Source organism: Chroicocephalus ridibundus, chromosome 6 (genome assembly GCF_963924245.1).
Source record: "Chroicocephalus ridibundus chromosome 6, bChrRid1.1, whole genome shotgun sequence".
NCBI lineage: Eukaryota > Metazoa > Chordata > Aves > Charadriiformes > Laridae > Chroicocephalus > Chroicocephalus ridibundus.
The window spans coordinates 22,680,891-22,700,694 of record NC_086289.1 but is presented as its reverse complement, the minus strand read 5'-3'; the positions used below and the strand labels follow the sequence as shown (position 1 = coordinate 22,700,694).

The following is a 19,804-nucleotide window of genomic DNA, read 5'->3' as shown; positions in this document are numbered from 1 at the left end:
ACAAATAATAATAGATCCCCATCCCAGGAGTCTTAAACTCCAAGGAGGTCTGTACAAAGAGATTAAACTAGTAGCAGTTAGTAGTTAAAGGAAATTGCAACCTGTGGTTTTCAAATTAGTAAGAGTCATGAGCAGAGTATGCATTGTCACAGCAGTAATAAAAGAACAGGTCACTGGGGTTTTGATAGGGGCAACAGTTTACGCTAAACCCAAAATACTGCAGGACTAAGAACACCTAGAAAAATGAAAGAAATGCACTGGACCGGGCCTTCTGCTGAGAAAGAGATTCAGCAACCTACCTGGTCAAACCCAGAACCTCAGGTTTGCCAGGCTCAGTGAATACTGTTGTCTTAGGATATCCGCAGGGAATACCCCAGTGCTTCTCCTTCATCTCTTCCAAGCAAAATGACAGTAAATCAGCCTTGTGGAAGTCTGTTTGGCTAACTCTCGGGTTAGAAGTGAATTTGAAAAATCAAGCAAGAATTAGAGAGAACTGCTGACAGAGTGCCAGAATAACACATCATAAAATACGGGAAGAAAACGATAGAGAAGTGAATGTGTATAACTCAGCACAGATAAGAGAACTCATAACATCAAACACTTGGAAGCTCAGTAAAGAATGGACTCTAAACAGCTATTTTTGCTTCACATAAGCAATAAGTAAAAGCCCAGAACAAAGCATGAAACAACACTTTCAGTGATATGGGATGCACCAGACTTCCATAAGGTGTGTTAAATACAGAAGCCTAACCAACACTAAAAAAATTTCTGGCGAAACTTCATTTTTCAAGAAAATTAAGTTTTTTTGCCTTTAGAAATTAAGACCATACACACCTGCAGCTAGTATTGCTGGCCACAGATTTATTCAGAACCTGATGAATTCTTTAAATCCTGGGGACTGCTCAAATAATTCATGAGGTCAGCCATAAAACTCACACAGAATTTTCGTTTTCAGACCCCTAAAAGTCCAACATTGGTGTTTAACGAGGAAATCTGCACAAGGCAAACCTCATGCATCATTCCAATGCCACCGGAGTAGTAAAGAGCCTGTGGAGTCAGCCTCTGTGTTGCATAGCATTTTCAAGCTGTATAAATATCACGACAACCATTCTACTGGGCAGCAAATGAGGGATTTGTACGGCTAACTTGGACAAAGCAGAGTTTGACTAAAACAAATATGGCACAGGCAAGATCAGGTTGCTGCTTGCAAGCGTGAAGTGTGCTGAGGACACAGCAGAGGCCCGGCAGTTCAAGGAGGGACCAGTACAGTGTTCTGACAGACCCAAGCACGGGTTGTGCAGGAATGCTGAGGTGAGCTTGGACTCATACAGGAGCACGCAGATTCTTCTGCGGCCTGTTAAGAAACTCATCTTCTGCCTTATGCAGTAAATGGACAAAATAAGGGCACTGGGCTCCTCTTTGAAGACTTACCATGTTTTGCCTGTTAAAGCAGACACTGACAACAGATCCAAAGCCCATTTTAGTTGCTAAACTCAGATACATTACAGAACTCGTTCTTTGAGGGTTTCTCTAGTGATGTGATGCCACATATCACAGAGATTTGGGAGAACAAAGCGCTAATTGTGTTTCATTTGGGATCTAGAGAATGTGTGCATGAGATGCAAGTGAGGGGGAGGAGTTGAGAGTAGCAGTCACATGAGACCACAAGCTCTCAACCCCATAAACAAATCATAACCTATTCTGAATCGCAGGAGCCTTACCCATGAAGGCCACTAATGGCCAATAGCCAAGGCAGGGGGGTTAAGCCTCAAGGCTACTTCACAGCCACTGAATAAAACATGCGGTGGGGGAAACCCTAGACAATGACAGCTAAAGAACGTCCTCCTGAAACAAATGCAGGACAATTGGATCACTTGAATAAAAAATCCATAGTAAAGGGAATGATTTTATTTATTTATTATAAATACCACCTGATAAGGTGTTTAACTTGGTTATGGACTATATAGGTTTAGCAGAAATAGACTGCAAGCATATTTCAGCAGAACAAGCAGCTTTTAAATAAACAGAAAAATCCAAATAGTGAGGAAGAGCAACCACAAAAAAGAAAAAGATTAATTCCTGTCTCTAACTTCAAACCAATTAACACTTACTTTAATTGTGACTTGTAAGCACATTTTTTTTTATTTAAAAAAGCCTTTCAATCATACTTATGTTATTTATCTGGTATTGCAAGAGGCTATTCTATACTACCTAGCTCCTAAGCCATCCACTGAGCTGGAGAATAAGTTTTATTCTTTTCTGTCACTAAGAGGGAAGCACGAGGAGCTCAAAAGGTTTGGAAGTTCTCATGGGCTCCCTACTGTCCAGCACCAGAACTTAGATGCTCTGCAGAGGAGAGCAGACTTTGTGGATCAAAGCATCCCACTACATGTGGGATTTGAGTTCGCTAGGCATTGTCAGGGGCACTAAAACCAGAGTTGGATGACACAAGGCTCCAGAGAGTTTCCCTGTGGCTGCCTTGGATCCTAACTCGTTCGTCTCATATCCAACTGTGTGATACTGAACACGCTCATTCGTGTGAGCCTCCAAAGCACAGCTCTACACACTTTTCACAGGAGACGTACAGTCAGTAGCACGCACACTGCACAATTCTCTAACACAAATGTCTTTGTTAGACCTCAATGGCAGCAAGTTCCCTAGACAAATGCTTTTTGACAGGGGATTTTTTTTTTGTTTCCTTCCCTTCACATGCTGAAAATGGGAGTTCTCAGTAAAAAGGAATCTCACAGCTTCTCTTCCAACACACTTAAAAAGACAAAAAGAAATCTCAATAGAGCTATGGAAATAAACTTTAATGTGTTACAGTATTTTCTAATTTTGATTAAATTTGGATTTTACTCTAATATTCCATCAAGTAGTGTCCTACCATAACAAGAAAGCATTCAACAATCTTTCTTTTCCATGTTTTAAAAAACATTTTAATTACAGAAACTGGTGGGCAAGCTTGGCTTCTGCATCATAGACATTTTAATCAATACCAGCCTGAGCACTTTAAAAAGAAAAGATTAGAGCTGAAAGTATAAGCCTATTAAAGAAAAAAAATGGCTGCAAGACTACCAGAACAGCAGGGAAGTCTTGTAATGTGCCAAGAACCTGATGAAGCAAGACTAGATTGTGTGAGAGAAAAGGGGAACAGGTACTCAGCAGTTAAAGAGATGATTTCCCTCCCCTTTTTAGAAACATTGTGAAATTACCCATCCTCTTGTGATATCAAGAAATGTATACTTTACAGAAAGTAAGCTGCTGTAAGACATCATGCGTCTCAAATATCTAACTCAAAGAAATCCTTCCACTAGAATCTATAGGACTATTCATTCACTATTAAGAAGGAAAGCATTAAATAAGGATCACACATAAAAAGCAAATAACATCACGGGAAAGTGCAAAAGAACCAAGCAGCACTTTCTGAAAGTCATACAGCAAAGGATAAAAATAAAGCTAACAGGTGAACAAGTATATTTGACTTTATCAGATGACCTCCATACTGAGAACTGTTTTTTTTTTTTCCTAAACATCGTCACAACACTATCTTAAAAAGCAATGAAATACAGCTGCACACAGGAGCACTCTGCACTCTCTTTACCTGAGAATATTCCAATACTTATTTCTCAAATGCTAGTCTGAAGCGTCAGTCCTTTCTGTTCTGGTCACCCTCATGTATACATGCCACAAGATACAGATGGTGGCGTCATCAGCATTGCAATACCTTTGAGGCCTCAATGGGTGTACCTAGCTTCTTGTCTTGGAGCAACAGTAAAAACTCCGAAACAAAATGCTAGCATGGACTCAACTTAATTTGAAATTATTTTTCAGAACTTCTTGCCAAATATTGAGTCTTCCAAGCTTACACTGAGCGTGAAATTCTCTGCACAGTACATAAGTTGTCTTCCTATCAGAAGACACGATCCACAGAAATCTCCTATATTAGGTAGGAACCAAGTATAAGCAGAGAAGTCTTAAGATTCTTTTTAAAGACTGTCAGCTTTTTTGAGCACATCTTGCAGACATACACACTACACCACCAAAACGAAAGAGCTAAAATCAGAAACATGACAGTCCGAAGAATTCTGATAGAAAACCGTCAATATATTTGAAACTTACCACACATTATTCCCAAAGCTGTGCTAAATACTGCCATATAGCCAAAGTAAAACGATGTTTGAAACAAGCCATACATCCTGAAAAAGAAAGATAGGAATTTATGCTAGGTATTTTTCACAGTTTTTCTCAACAAACTTATTTGGCAATACAGTAATCTGATATTCAAGCAAGAAAACTATCACTTACTTTGTCTTGAAAAAGTAATAGTAAAAGGAGTACATGTAAACATAAATCGCAGTTGAAGCCGCAGAAAGAAAGCTTGTCCATTGCCTGAAAGTAAACACACACGAACATCATATATCTAACCAAAAGGCTTCCCAAGAAGATGTAACAATGCATTAAAAAATATGCCTCAAAATAAAATGTACTGGTTCTACAGACTTATTTAACAAAATCTACATGTTGTCTACTATAAGTGACAAAAGTTACTATGGCAACAGCTACCACTGAGACCAAGTGATGATCCTTCTTCATATTCCTGTGTGCCTTGGCATTTTTATATTTTTTTTTAATACATGTACACACAGATGCCCATACACACAGAAAGCTCCTGTACAGAAAGGATCCAACAATAGATTCCCAACAGATAAAATCTGGACGTAGGACACAGAAAAGACCCATCTAGACTGAAGAACTCTCATAATGTGGTTAATTATGCAAATAATGCAATACTTACCACCTATAATCCTCTGCATTTAGCAGGAAATACGTACAAACGATAGTCACACAAACTGTCACAATGCAGAGGATAACCAGAACCAACATCATAAAGCCATAAACATAGTAGATCTTGTAAGCCCAGAACGAAGTAAAAATGAAATACCTGAAGAGAGTAAACAAAATATGAAGACAACATAGTAATTGAATTTAAATTATTACACTTCTTAATCAAATCGACAAATAGCTGACATACTCACATTTCAATAAAAATTGATCCAAAAGGGAGGATTCCACCTAGGCAAACAATAACAGCTGGTTCCATGAACCTGAAAGATATTAAGATTAGTTTAGGGACAATTTTAATCTTTCATTTATAAACATATTAAGACATATAACCAGATAATTAATATAGCACAGAGAATTATTTAAAAGACATGCTAACAAGAACATTTCTGTCTCATACCAGCATATTAAACAGAAGATTCCCCCAAAGATGTCATGTGTATGGATAGAAGGAGGAGTTATTCTTGGGGAAAGCTGAAACAAAACATAAGTCTCATGCCTACCACCTACTGGCATAACATTAGGAATCTAACCAGCCTTAAAGGCTACAGAAAGAATCTCTCTTGCCCAAAAACGGTCTGAGCAATCAAGCCCCATAACATCCACTAGCCTTGAATGAAGGCAATGAAAACTCAAAGCTGTTGATGGCTTCAAATACAGCGAAAAGCACAAAGAAAATTTTGCAGGGTAACGGTTATAAAATTAAGAACCAGTGTTTATTTTTAATGCTATACTGAGTCATGAGCCTGTGGCCAAAAATGAATACTCAGCTACCTGTAGTGATACTGTCACTCACTAAAGGTGACCTCTGTGTAGTACTCGCAATCATGCTGAATCTAGCTAGTAACCAGTGATTTAATTTGCAGCTTCTTTTATTATTTATAGGGAGACTTGTCTAAGTTGACGGTGTGCAGTTTCATCATCTTCAAGAGAAGTATCTGATTTCTTTTTATCTGTCATGCTGATCCAGAAAAATCCATCAGATTCCCAAGATACAGGTCACAATATAAATCAAATCCTAGTATCTGAGCTGCAGAACCCGGCACTAACAAAAGACTGTGTGCTGCACCTCCTGGATATTGCAGGTGTACACGTTTCAGTGCCCCCTTCACTTTGTCTGTTCCATTCCTCTGAACAGGGAAAGCAAGAAAAACCTATTAAAAAATCCTCTGAGGATTTTTTTCATTTCCATAGCTTGCTGCTTCCATCTCAGAATTAAATTAATAGGAAAAAGCGACTGCATTCATGATTTTCCAAAAACCCAAGTTTACTTTTGAGACTAGGCACCCACCCCTTTATATTCACTTCAAAAATAATAAAGGCTTATTCGCAATTCAAACTGTATACCTGGAGTACTTTAGGCTCTGTGCCGTCAACAAAAGTGCAGAATTGGGAACAGCGCTGCAAGCTTCTCCCCACCATGACCCTGCAAATATGTCTCAGCTTCTACATGGAGACCATTAAACAGAACAGCTCTGCCTCCAAGGCACATTCAATCCTAAATTTGTGAGAGGCATTAACTAAGAGGAAAGGTTTCGTTTCAAGATACCCATGCAAGAACTGGGTTGGGACCATCCTTTTTACATAAGAGACTGAAGAGCATTTCAGGCCAAATGCAAATCTCCAGTGATCTAGGACTTTAAAATTTGCTACAACTATTAACCATTAACTGCACTAGGTGTTTTTATTCAACAGAAAAAAAACATATTAAGGAAATGTCAGTAGAGATGTTCTTCTGACATAACTCAATTGAAATAAAAAAGGTTACTCTAGAAAAATTTTTAATGATCACATCTGAAAAGTCATTTTAAATGTACTGAAGTGAATAGATCTAGTTAACATGATGCTTGTCTTTACCATTTTTTCTCTGGTATGGGACGAGGCACTGCATTGACACGACATGGAAAATTAGGCTGTCCTGACAGATTTCGACCAAGAATCGTACCAACGAGGTTCAATGGAAGAATGACAAAGAAACAAATACAGCACACTGCCACCTGTAAGCAAGAAATAAATAATTTAAAAAAAAAAATATAAGACGACAAAAGAAGATAATCAACCCACTCCATATATTAGTCCTTAGTAATTGTTCCTGTAGAATCATACTCCTAGTTATGAAGCATTAGTCAATATACATCTATTTTATCAAATGGAAGTATTTATTTCCTGAGAAACTTCCTAATAAACATTAGTAAGTACATTTTCTTGCATCAATTGAGAGAACAGAACCATTACAGATTTTTTTTTTACTATTTTCTTCTAACCATTGTACTCAGTATATTGCAAAGGAATGAAATTAAAGTCTTCATGGTACTTCATCACAGAAAATTTTGTCTGCTTCTCAAACTTTTGCAGATTATGCTATCCTTGGGAGTTAACATCTAGCAGTTAGGCAGCTGCATACAGAACTACAGCTGCTGGGTGCAAAATTTTTAATCCCATCCAAAAAAGAAACCCAAACAAGAATTGCAAAGCCATGTCAGAATGCTACCAATCAAAATTTTGGGTTCAATTTTCTCCACTATCCATCAACCAGCTAATTAAGAACACAAACTGTCAAAGACACAAGTATGCACAAAGACACTGGTATGCACAGGTACACAATTTAGAAGCACAATGGCCCTACTTACATACAGAGATTAGATTTATGTACAATGCAGCAGAGTCAAGCCAATGTTCCAGCTCTTTCCAGTGGAACAACCTCCCTAAAATTTTACCATGAATCATCTTTTTTCCAGTATATGTATGTAGCTCTACTTTTGCAATTCCTTGAAGGCAACATATTTAAACGGGAAAATTTAAAGTATTTAGCAAGACGTTCTCTTCCGGTAACTCTTCAGCACAAAATGATTAGCAGTAGCCAGTTTGTTAACATTTTGATATTGATAATTAAAGACAGAACAGTGGTCTGTAATGCAATAACTATAGTTCTGAAGATTGACCCTGTGACCTTCTCTACGCAAACATATGAAAATACTGCCTTTTAAAAGCACTGTTGCCTGAGGCTCTGTGTACGCCCTGGTGCCTCCTGAGAAAAGAAGCTATATTCCTCTTTCACTCCATCAGGACGCAAAGTCCATGGCAGCAGCTTAATACAAAAAAAATGGATGGAGGACCAGGTCTAGGCACCACACACTGACTTGTTTAAGAAGCAGTTACTCCAGGATAAATAAAGGCTGTTCACATATATCTACATAAATCTACTGTAAGCAGCTGAAAAGCAAGAACCACTAGGCTTCATGAATGAGGAGCTGCACTACATTAGCTCAACGCAAACCTAGCACGGTCAGTCACATGAGATTAAGGCAACATCTGACAAAAGTCAGTGGGTTATTCCTCTATTACTGACTTGCATATCATTACAAGCCTAGGCCAGATATGCATGGAAAACGTTGCCTGGGGGTCGGATGGAGCAAGCCTTCATGCTTCACAGAAAGATACACCAAACAGGTGGTGAACAAGCAGCAGGACTGTCCAGACTGCTCTGTATATCTTCTAAGGAGAGGTTATTAAAGGTTTACATCATGAGCCACTAAAATACGAAGCTTCAGTGGTAAATACGGAAAAGCTAAGTAGTATTTATACTTGCCAATAATAAAGCAGATTTTACACAATTAATACATCTTTAGTATCTCCCATTTATCTTCTTCCATTACTGGAAAAAAAACAGGTTATCAAGCATAGTGTCTTAAGTAGGACACTGAGGTTGCCTAAGAATAAATTACAGGAGAAGTATACAACTCACTCACTTAATGGATGCAGGTTCTGCACTTGAAAACTGCTCGAAAAGAATAACGAGATGAGAATTTTCAGAGAAAAATGTCAAAAAATATCAGACACAAAGAAGAACATCTTGAGTCCTACATTTACTAAAATCCTGACCAAAAAGTCCCAGCTTGTTTGAAGTGCAGTGGATAGAAAAGACATTCAAGAATTAAGGCCTGGCCAGGATCCAAAGAATTTCCGAGCTGACCATACCGAAGCCATTTGCAAGAAGAGCTTGCTCCGCTTCCTGCCCGGCCAGGACCTCGGGCTGTCGGGTGGCCCCTGTCCATGGTGCTCCTGGCGCTCCGGCAGGGAGCTTCCAAACCTGGCCCAGGCAGGAAGCTCAGACACAGCCAGCCTGAAAGGGCATCTGTACTGCTCACCCAGACACAACTGTCTGTTACAGTGCTGTTACCAAGGTGTCTGAAGCTTTGCTTATTTATTTCAGAAATTACCCCTAACTGTAGACAGTGGTAGAAAGTGAATCTGCTGCTTTACTGCAGAAAGAAACGGTCTAGGGACAGCCTTGGGTTCCAAGCTCACCTGGAACAAAACTTCGTAGCTTGTAATTGTCCATCTTGCAAAACATATCTACCATAGGGAATCCATGCTGAAAGAATATAACCTCAGAGAAGGAACCAAGCAAGGACCATCCAGGCCTAATTACTCACAAGCTGGCAAACTCCTAGATAAAGGCAGGCAGTAGATATAGACTCTCATTCTAGTGACACCAACTGCAGAGTTTTCTAGTGACACCAACTGCAGAGTTCAACGGCTTCCAATCGGGCGGGCAAGGAGTAGGCCCAACTTGATCCCCTGGGCCAGGGCTGTTGTGTTGTCCAGGAAACTTACTCAGCAGCAGCTTTGAAATATAAAATGTTTATCTGCATAAAACAAGCTGAGACAGACCAAGGTTCCTTGATTAATGGCTTCAGCAAGTTCTGCCAACCTGTCCCCAATATGCTTACAATTGGCATCCGTCAGAAAACCTGAGTGCTTGTGGTTTCATTATCAGATCAGTGTCAAAGCATGACTGATAACGGTGTAACATTCTATTAACCATTTGGCTGAAAAACAAACTGATTTCAGTTTAGCTAGCCTCTTCGGTGAAATCTAGTAATCAGCACTAGGTAAAGTCAACATTTTGTTAAACAATTAACTGCCTGTCTTAAGGCTATGCTATGTTCTGAGCACAGATGGAACTGAAGTGCATTTTTGCCTTTTTTCCTGGCGCCATTCAGGAGTCTAAAAATTATCTGAGATGATTTTGCAGTGCAAAGGAGGCCCAACTAAGCAAGCAAGCAGAGATCATAGTGCAGGCCCAGGAATGCCTTCTACTCCCATCTGTCTCTGGTAAGCTGACCAAGCTGATCAAAATGTGAATGTTCTGTCTTCTGAGATAACTCCACCCTCGTGTCAGCAACCTGCTGGTCTTGGTAGGTTGACCGACACAACCAGTGCTAGTTACAATCAGCACAATCTCTGCTGATCTCAGTAGCATCTTCTTTCTTGCTTTCAACTTGCTGTCTCACTTCAAGGTAGCTGACCTGCTCAGACTGATGCATGCTGAAAATGACTTTGTTCATTCTTGGCAGTAATAGTCTTATCTGGATGCAAGAGATGACTGGAGACAAGTGTCTTTTCTAGCTTCTGCGTTTTCAGGCATGTTCCTCTTAATTTCAGATCTGAGGTGAAGGCATCGCTCCCTCCCAAACTCAACAGGTATTGCCTGTTGCCACAAATGGCAAGGGCAGTGATGATGCAGGCTGGGCAACGCCTAAAGCTAGAGAGTTTAAATCCAAACTGAAGCAAACACAGGGCACTAGGGTACCCAAGTGTCTTAACTGAGAAAGAGATGAAGTTATGACACTCCTGCATCAAATGTTTTGGAGAATGAGATTACAATGACGAAAACGGCTCAGGCACTTACTGGCCTCCATTTCACCATCACAAATGCTAAGAGGAAACAAAGGCAGATCGACACACATACCTGCTCTGCCCTCCCGCAGAAGCACCCTCCTACAGAGGTCACCGGCAACATACTAAAAAAACCCCAAAACCCCAATAATAGCTGTTGCATGACAGGCAGAGATAAGAAAGTTAGGTCTCAATGAGCCTTTTAAGAGAAGTATTACTGTAACATCAGCCAAGAGAAATTCAGAACACAGTTTTAACTATCACTTCAGAAAACAGAAATTATGCAAACAGGCAAACCTACTGCATCTACAAACCCAGTTTTCCATCAAGCAAATAAGCACACGCTCTCCATAATCCATATTACTGAAGACAAACTACACGGGTTTTTCTACCAAGCCAGTACATTAAAACATACCTATTTCATTTTAACTGTTGTACTTTTGTTGTACAAAATATCTTATTTATAAACTAGCATCTGATTTAGTTTGCAGGTTTTAGTTGCCATAGAAAAGATCGTCAACCTCACCAAGCCTGCATTCTTTCTAACCCCTTTTTGTTTTGTTTTGATGGGGAAACAATATCCTACTGCCCTTGACTGAACATGCAGGATTCAGTTTTCCTTATTTGAAAGGAAACATTGTCAAGAGGCATATAATTTATGTTCTAGTGCCATGTGTTTCATATTTTCTGACAACTGTAGATTAAACTTCATTCAAAGGTGATAATTAAAATTTTTATGAGCATATCTAATATTAAACAGCTACTGGCAGGCTACGGTGCCTTGACTGCTTAATGCACAAGGGAGAAAAGCAATAAAAATTAACTGTCAAAGCAGCAGCTTGATCTTTCCTGTCAGCTACCAAAACTGCACTCTCAGACATGAGACTCTCCCCCCCCAGACAGAGGTTACTGAATCTGTGCAGTGGAACAGTTTTGTGCCCGTCATCTGCCCAAACATTATGCAGAAAAAGAAAAGAATAGAAGGCTTCAAAATAAAGTATTATTAATTTTATTACAACTAGGTTGTTAATCTAGGGTGCTGCTTTGGGCAATTGAACCATTGAAAATTTAGGCAGAACCATTAAGCCATGTCTATTTTCAGCAAAAATGAGTTTTTTAACCAAGGGTTCCACAGTCACTTTCAAGCAATCTGAGGAAGCAACCTGTTGAATGTATATGATTGGATTTTTTTCTATTTTTAGCCAACTGTATTTCCTTATCTGGCTCAAGGCATGAAAGTCTTCAGCGCTACCAGGTCTTCCTTTTTCAGTAGCAGACAATACTCATATCAACTTAAAGCTGTCAGGGATGGCTGCAGCCTAGATTAAGCTATCTGTTGGAGGAAACACTTTTTTTCTAGTTTAAACAAGGTATGAAAGATGCAAACACCAGGATCTTGATCCCAAGAGAAATTCAGTGTGCGTAACATTATTTAATTAAATCATTAAAAATGCATACTGGAAACATTAGCCACACAGGAACCTACTGCTCAAACAAAACAAAAATGGTACATCTTAAACAGTTTAATAGAAGCTGCATGGATTCTGCAGTCAGAATATTACATTAGTCATAGCAGCCTTAATGGAAATCTTTAAATAATGTATCACACACAGAACAACGTAAGCAGTCACAACTTATGAAATACCAGAATTAAGACGGTCCCTTCAAATTCAATCATGCTGTACTCTCTAGAAATTCTGCATTACTTAGTAAGTATTTCTGCATAGAACTACCACCACACTCCTCATAAAGGCATATGGAGAGGTCACTTCACTTGCCATTATTTTAAATTATTTTAATTGTTCCATGCTCCATTTTTTGCATATACTTCAAACAGAACAAAACAGAAAGATGACTGATAAATACACCTAGAAGACTGACAAAAATCAAGAGAAGGTAAATCAAGGTGTACAACACTTTCAGAGGAACTCTATGTTTACCAGTAACAGGATATAATAAACAAAACACTCCCCAAAAAAATCAACTTTGGGCTCTAAAAGAATTGAAGAGTACCCACTGCATTCGTATGAAGGTGAAGAGATGAGAGAAAAGACCCAGACTTCCATCTCCTGCATATATTTAGGGAGGTGAAAGCTTTAAACCATTAAGTTTTAAGAAGCTCTCATATTTGAATAAAATCTGTCACATTCTTTATTGCATTTTGAAGCGAAGGGCAGCTGAAAGATATCCCAGGGAACAGACTAAGCCTTTGTTCAGGCTCATGGTATATTTCACTACAGAAGGTTTGTCACAGTACAGGTAGACAACTTGTCTACTAGACAAGTATAACTAGAAGGGCTAAAGGCAGAGCCCCAAGACTGAAGAATGATTTCGGAAACAAGCTTTGGATCTTCCCAGTCCCTGCCACATCTTCGAGGAGGTCCCACACATCAGGAATGAGACATACAAGGGGAACGAAGCTCTGAAGTTCAAAACAGACTTCAATGACAGTCAGGTGTACCAAGGTCCTCAAGAGCCCAATCAATTTGAGCATTTTAAGACAAAGTGTGGAAGAGCAGATAGCAGGTACATCAAAGATGCAGCAACTGTGCATTAGCTTGGATGTCTTGGCTTTCACACTATCAGCTGTCCTTGCCTACACTCCATAGAGAATTCTGTCTGGGGGGAGGAATTAAGTGACACAGAGGAGACTACCCAGCAGTTCACTGGGAAGCGGCAATGCAAAACAGGCAACGCACAGGACGTCATATTTAAGCACAGTCTCTTAGCAACCTTTTAGCTCAGAGACTTTTCAGCAACTCAGTTTCTGCTTCTTCCAGATTTACAGTACTCAAGAAGAGGTGGCAATTCTTGCCCCAATTTAAATCAAGGAGGGTGGTTTCAAGACATACCAGTAAGTAATTTCTGTGTTCTAGTACATTTAGATGGCAGAGGTTTTATTTCCCCAAGTGGAACAGCACATTTGCACTAAGAATTCTAGAAGTTTCTCTACACTGAGAACAAAGGTGGAAAGACACAAGGTATCTTATTCATAAAGCCAGAGGGCTTCCTGGCGACTCCAACCTGAAGCATAACACAGTCATTTCAAACAATTTTCATTTCCTTCTGCAAACCACTTCATTAGTTGATTTGAAGTCATTAGAGCGTTTCTTATTCTGATGAAGTTTCCGATTCATAACCTGCTCCTACTAAAAGTCTGCTAACTCCACTGAAGTTTTATTGCCACAGTCATAATGATTCAGACACGTTCATAAAACCTTGAGATCATTAAAATCACTGTGTATAAAGAGTCCTAACACCCTGATTAAGTGACCCCTGAAAATTTATATTCCCATTTGCTTTTGCGTGTACATGTTTCCATGATCTTAAAACACAAATCAGTTGAACAGATTTACAAGACAAACTTCAGCACAGGTAGAATTCCCTTCCCTCAGCATTCCTGACCTCCAAATGGCAATACAAGTGACAAATGTATCATCATAAATGCTTGCTCAGCAGTAAAACAGAGCCTCTTTGCACATATCAATGTTGTAAACTTTTCTGACAGTATTCTATATGGCTACTAGCTTCGGAAAGAAAAAACAATACAATATTCCTTTGCCACACTGACCAACCAATATAAACATATCCAATTTTAATCTAATTTCTTGAAGATGAAAACCAGAAAAATTAAGTCAGCAGTTTACAAACATGTTCAGCTCGATATTAGATTTAGTAGTTTTATAACAACTAAGTCAATTTAAAAATTTGGTATTTAGGCACGCATTGAAAATACTACTAATAAGGAAGTGACTAGAACCAACAATGCACATGTAAAGTAACAACTCCTCCATCAGTAGAAAATTATTGAAAGCCTTTGCCTGAAATTGAGAGTTGTCTCTCTTTTTATTACCATTTATGACTTCTATTAGATTCATTAACAATGTGTTCTTAAGAAGTATTTCCAGTCACATACTGAATTTGATTATATCCCAAATAACACAATTTATAAGACACAATTTGTGATACTAAACTTCATTTTGTGGTAGATTTAAACTAAGAAGAAATCCAAGGCTACTCAAACGTCTCTGACTAGACTGAACAATTTAACATATCACAAAAACTAACATGCAAAGAAGGGAGCTATAAAAAAAGGCTACATCTCAAGAAAAGAAAACAAGCCTTCCTGTATTAAGATATTTTTAAAGTTAACAGTGCTAATGCATAAAATTAAAAAAAGCAATTTTATGGTGCATATTTCAAAAAATTCTGCTCTCAAATAATTCCCTTTGCAAGCTCAAACAGAAATTCTGTCAAAGTGCCAAGTGATTATTTCCTACATCGTATCCACAGGGTTATTTGAGGTTGCTCAAAAGGGCTGTGACAACAAACAAAATCCTGACAAAAGCCACAAGAAACAAGAGAAGTCATCATGATTAAATGAGAAAGTAATCCAACCAGCATTGTTTTTCAAATGACATGGTTAGCACAGAGACACAAGACCATAACTGGATACTAAATACCACTCCACAAAGTGAAAACAGTGACACATTTTCATAAAGCCAGACCTCCTCAGGACTTCTCATCTCATATTGTTGGCTGATCTTTTATTTTTATTTTTTCTGCTTGACTGCAATGATTTGGAAATAGCTTTTACTTGTAATCTTTTTGTATTGCATTTTAGCTTATAACCAGTTTGCATTGGCCATCCAGAAGAAAACTCAAGTTGCTAACTTCCCATGTTGCACTAACACCACGCCTGAATACAAAGCATTTTAAGCAGAGAGAAGACTTGTTGGCACCCAGCAGCTGTTGCTATTGTGAGTAAAACGAATTATACTTGAAGCACCTTAAAAACCTCCCAAAACACATTTCTAACTAGGAAGCTAAATTGCATTTAGACTAAAATGTAGTTTTTCCTGTGTCTGCAGTGGTGTTTCAATTCTCCAGTAAAATGACTCACCATGGTTCCAAAGGGTATAGCTCTTGAAGCATGATAATAGATGGCAATGAAGTTAATGAAGAAGGCAGTTCCACACACCATCGCTGGAATAAGGAAGGCTCCGATGAACATCTGCTTTATCCATCGCCTTCCTGTAAGAAGGGACATTCCAACCGGACTGGTGAGATATAACTTTTTATTTAGGTATTTGGCTACTTCTCCCCCAAAAAGTGAAAGTAGTAAGTAACAACATACTGCATCGATACAAGAGTCAAGAGTCAATTAACGGTTTCACATGACTCCTGGCAACTCACAAGATGCAGCACATTAATCAATTTATTAGGCCAGATGAAAAGACAGGAAAAGGGATACAGCATGAGAACATTTCGGCTGAAGAACGGCTTATGTTGACTAAGCTGGCCAAAGAAACCGGAGTATGAAACATAAGCGTATATGTAAGCTGCAGATTAGTAGAGACAGCAATAGCAGAGCTGGCCCCGTGCAGAGCCTGCTGACACCCCGAGAGCACAGGAGGGCTCAGCACTACAGCTGCTTTTAGGCAGCACCTGCTCCAGGTTGTCTTGACCCAACTAAGCTGACTCCATACATTCAGGATGCATTTAAGGAACTGGCTATCCCTGGTATAAAGCAAAATGCCACAGCATTTAATATATAGCAAAATTGAACTCAGACATCTTCAACAGCAGAAAAGGTGGAAGGAAAGCAATTTCTAAACCTCAGGCATAAAGACAACAGCAACACTTGTTAGCAGTTACTACCAAGTTCAGAGCCCCCTGAAGAGCTCAAAAAAACCCTCTTGGGCAATACCCTAAGAATTTTCACTGTCTGTATTCCCTTTACTTTCTGTGCTCTTAAATACTGTCTATATTTAAATTCAATACACCATAGATGCATCTGTAATACGCACTAAATAAAAAAAGTCAGAAAACTAGCATATGCTTTTCAAGACCATTATCTGTATTTTCACCATGATGAGCCAACATAATTAGCATTTCATGTTCCAATACATGTTTGATATGTAGGAAAAAAAATGCAAATCTTGCTGAACTCTACAGCAGGATACATTTTAGAAAAGCAACCCTTATTTACCTCAATCTGTTTTTCTCCAAATCACTAGGTTTATACACAAGCCACATGAAATTAAACATCAAACCTCCAAACTCAGAGCAGATTAGAGTGCTGTTGAGACTGAATATTAACAAGTATGTCATGCTAAAAAGATACAAATTTTCTTCTGCAAACTTACCAGAATTATTTTTGCTAAAGCATTGTAGAAGATAATAGATATTGATTACTCTTTTATTGCAGCGTAGGGAATGGATGAAGCTAGTGGACTGCAAGGATATTAATTGCTCATAATTCAGAGGCAGAGTGGAGAGCACTAGAGGACAGCCTGTCCAAATCTGTTATGTCAATTTTATTAGGCTTCTGCTCTCTACTGATATTCATTTTGAATTTGCTAAGTATGAAGCAGAGCACGTGCCGGAAAGTAGAATAACCTTCTTGAAAAGTTGCTATAAACAGTTTCCCCCATGCACAGTTAATGGTCTAGTAAGTACTGCATAGTCATCCTTTCCATGATAGTACACGTAATACCCCCCTGGTACCTATAGGTGAGGGCTATGTAGGAGTCATCTGGAGAAGATGACATGAGCTGTTTAACAACATGCTACAAAAGAGGGAAAGACTATTACACTCTCTGGATGCCATGAGACAAACGATTATCTACAAGAGTATAAGAAGCAATTAATAAGATACAACTGTTGACAGTTCTTTAGCTCTTATTACTTTTAAATTAACCAAAGACTTCAGCTATCTTTAGTTAGAAAATGTAACCAATAGTGAATAGGAAATAATATGGAGGTTAAATATACTCAAAATATTTTGTTTATTAGGAATTTAATGGATTCCATCTGAGTGGCCTAACTCCATGAGGACACTTCTATCTTGATGCAAATCAGAAAATCAGAACTTCTCCATATAACAATGTAATGAAAATGCTGAAACACAAAAGCAATTTACCTCCTTGTCTAGCATAAAGGCTTCCTCCAAAATATCCATTTACTGGCGATGTTGCAGCATAAACAAATATAGCTGTACTAAGCATTGATCCTCTCCTACAAGTGATTTTTTTGGTAAAACAAACAGAAAAACAAAGAGTATTAGAACAAAAGATTACAGTAAAACACGTACATTTAGCAGAAGCAGTTATTTACTATTTTTAGGTAATGTAAAAATTTGGAAGTGCTTAAATTGTAAAACCTGCATGAGAATGAGAATGGTTTGTATCCAAAGCTTCTGGCCAAGTCTAGTTCAACCCAGGAAAGAGTTCCGAAATATTACATTCTTTTCTAACCTGCATTTATTTTCACTGGAGTACAAAATCTCACCTCTGATCAAAATACGCTGACATTCGGATGTGTGTACCTTGTGTATAAAGAACTGAACTATTTATATGACATATGTTAAATGTACGATTCAACTACAGCAGATAAAAGGTCCTTTTTTCTTAGTAGAAAGGCCAGTATTAACAAAAATATACTACAATTGTGAACGATGTTTCTGCCATCCCTCAGAAATTAATTTTTAAGATCGAAAGTGTTCATCTTACAGAAAATTAGAAAATCTGATTTAGAAACTATAAATACTGTAACAAAGCCACAAATCAGCATGGAGTAGTCTGATCAGAAGAGTTTAGTAATTTTTAAATTATCACCTCATTAAATGTTGGAGTACTCCCTTTGGCATAATTTTTCTGAAATTTTACAGGCAAAGCTAATAATTTTAAATCACAAAAGCCATCTCCAAATACATTTTTAAAAATCACGTCTAAGAATAGCAAGATATAAATGTTATTCATGAATAGAGCTGCTTTCCCATGTCCCTTTGCTACTCTTCAGTAGCAAAAAGCAGCAGAATGTTTTCAGCCAGTTTGCTGTACTTTCTTCAAATTAGTTATTCTGAGAGATTCCAGACTATTGGCATTTTGACTTCTCATGGACTGGATGCCTGCCCTAATCACAGAAGTAATCTTTAGTACAACCGGCTTCCATGACCGCATGGATTGAACTAAGCAAATATACCTGCTGGTCACAAACACTAAGGGAGTGTTACGCTAACATTTGCTTCTTAAAAAAAACAAGCAATAGTTCCATTTTAGAGAGCCACTGGTTTGACAGAAACCAATTTTAATTTCTCCTAATTTAAGACAATTTTGAAACATATGCAAAACCCCAGAAGACCATGCACAGTCTGAAGTGACACGTGTAGATGCAAGCTACCAGTAAAATGACAGAGACATGTTCATATAAAATTTTCTCAAAATTTCTTATTCTTGAGCTTACTCACATTTCAAATATTCTAATGGAAAAGCTTCTTGAAACACAAACCAGTATTAATAAATTAATAGCTGACATGACCAAATTTCACTGAGAGACTTTTAGTTGGCATCAGCTGCATGATCCTTAAGAGTTTTAACAGACCTGAAGAATCATTCTGGTAATTTTGATTTACAGTCTTTTTCACTCACGTCACTATTTTCCTCAACATAAGAATTGCCTGCTCCAGATTTGGTCAATTGTTCTGTTACACACCCAGAATTAAATTCACTTTGAGAGTGATGTAAAGGTCGACTGCAATAAAAGACTAAGTGCTCATATAGTTTTAAAAATTACTTTTCTGGCACATTCTACAATTGCCATTATGAACTTATAGCTTCCCTACAGTGACAAACATTCTGAAGTGCTTTCATGCCCTCCCTTAAAGGGATGACATGCTGTACAATTAAAAATATGTATGTAAGTCAAGCCAGAAACGCAACCATGGGGCACAAGGGGGGAATAACACCATACGAAAAATGAAAACGTGCCAAGATAGTGGTACTACACAGCGGCTTCTTAAACACAGCAATAAAAAGCCGCTAAATTAAAAACCAAGAGTTCTCTCTAGTGGCACATTAGAAGTATTACACCTTCTTAAAATCAACAGGTGATATTCAAGGGAAAACAGAACAGAGATTGGAAGTTTTACTCATTGCTTAAAACAAAGCACTTGTTAAAAAAATAAAAATCCCTCCCGTATCCAAAATATGATCACTACAGAAACAGATGAAATCTATCCAGGACAGCAAAAATGTCAAGCCAGTAAAAGGTAAAGAAAGAGAACTAGGTGAACTGCAAGTGGTGTGTTAAACTTGAGTACTATTTGTTTATTTTAAATTAATTATATCCAGCCAGGAACACAGCCCACCTACTGCTAGAGGTTTTACATGGAACACAGGCTGTGCAGTATCTGTCTGAAATAATACAGGAAATTAAACCTTCATTCCTGAGAAGACTTGCGGGTAAGACTGGCTTAATGCATTGTCAGCAGTAA

The 19,804-nt window shown here is 38.2% G+C and overlaps 1 protein-coding gene across 1 annotated transcript in view; it reads right to left on the bottom strand.

Annotated features, from left to right (window-relative positions):
• Window positions 1-19,804, bottom strand: part of TM9SF3 (transmembrane 9 superfamily member 3) — a 49,792-nt gene that overhangs the window by 3,391 nt on the left and 26,597 nt on the right. The window contains exons 8-14 of the mRNA XM_063337566.1: window positions 17,453-17,547; window positions 15,431-15,561; window positions 6,703-6,842; window positions 5,040-5,108; window positions 4,799-4,945; window positions 4,309-4,392; window positions 4,123-4,199 (exon numbers count right to left, since the gene is read on the bottom strand). Of these exons, the coding sequence (XP_063193636.1) occupies window positions 4,123-4,199; window positions 4,309-4,392; window positions 4,799-4,945; window positions 5,040-5,108; window positions 6,703-6,842; window positions 15,431-15,561; window positions 17,453-17,547 (743 nt within the window). The remainder of the gene's footprint in view (window positions 1-4,122; window positions 4,200-4,308; window positions 4,393-4,798; window positions 4,946-5,039; window positions 5,109-6,702; window positions 6,843-15,430; window positions 15,562-17,452; window positions 17,548-19,804) is intronic.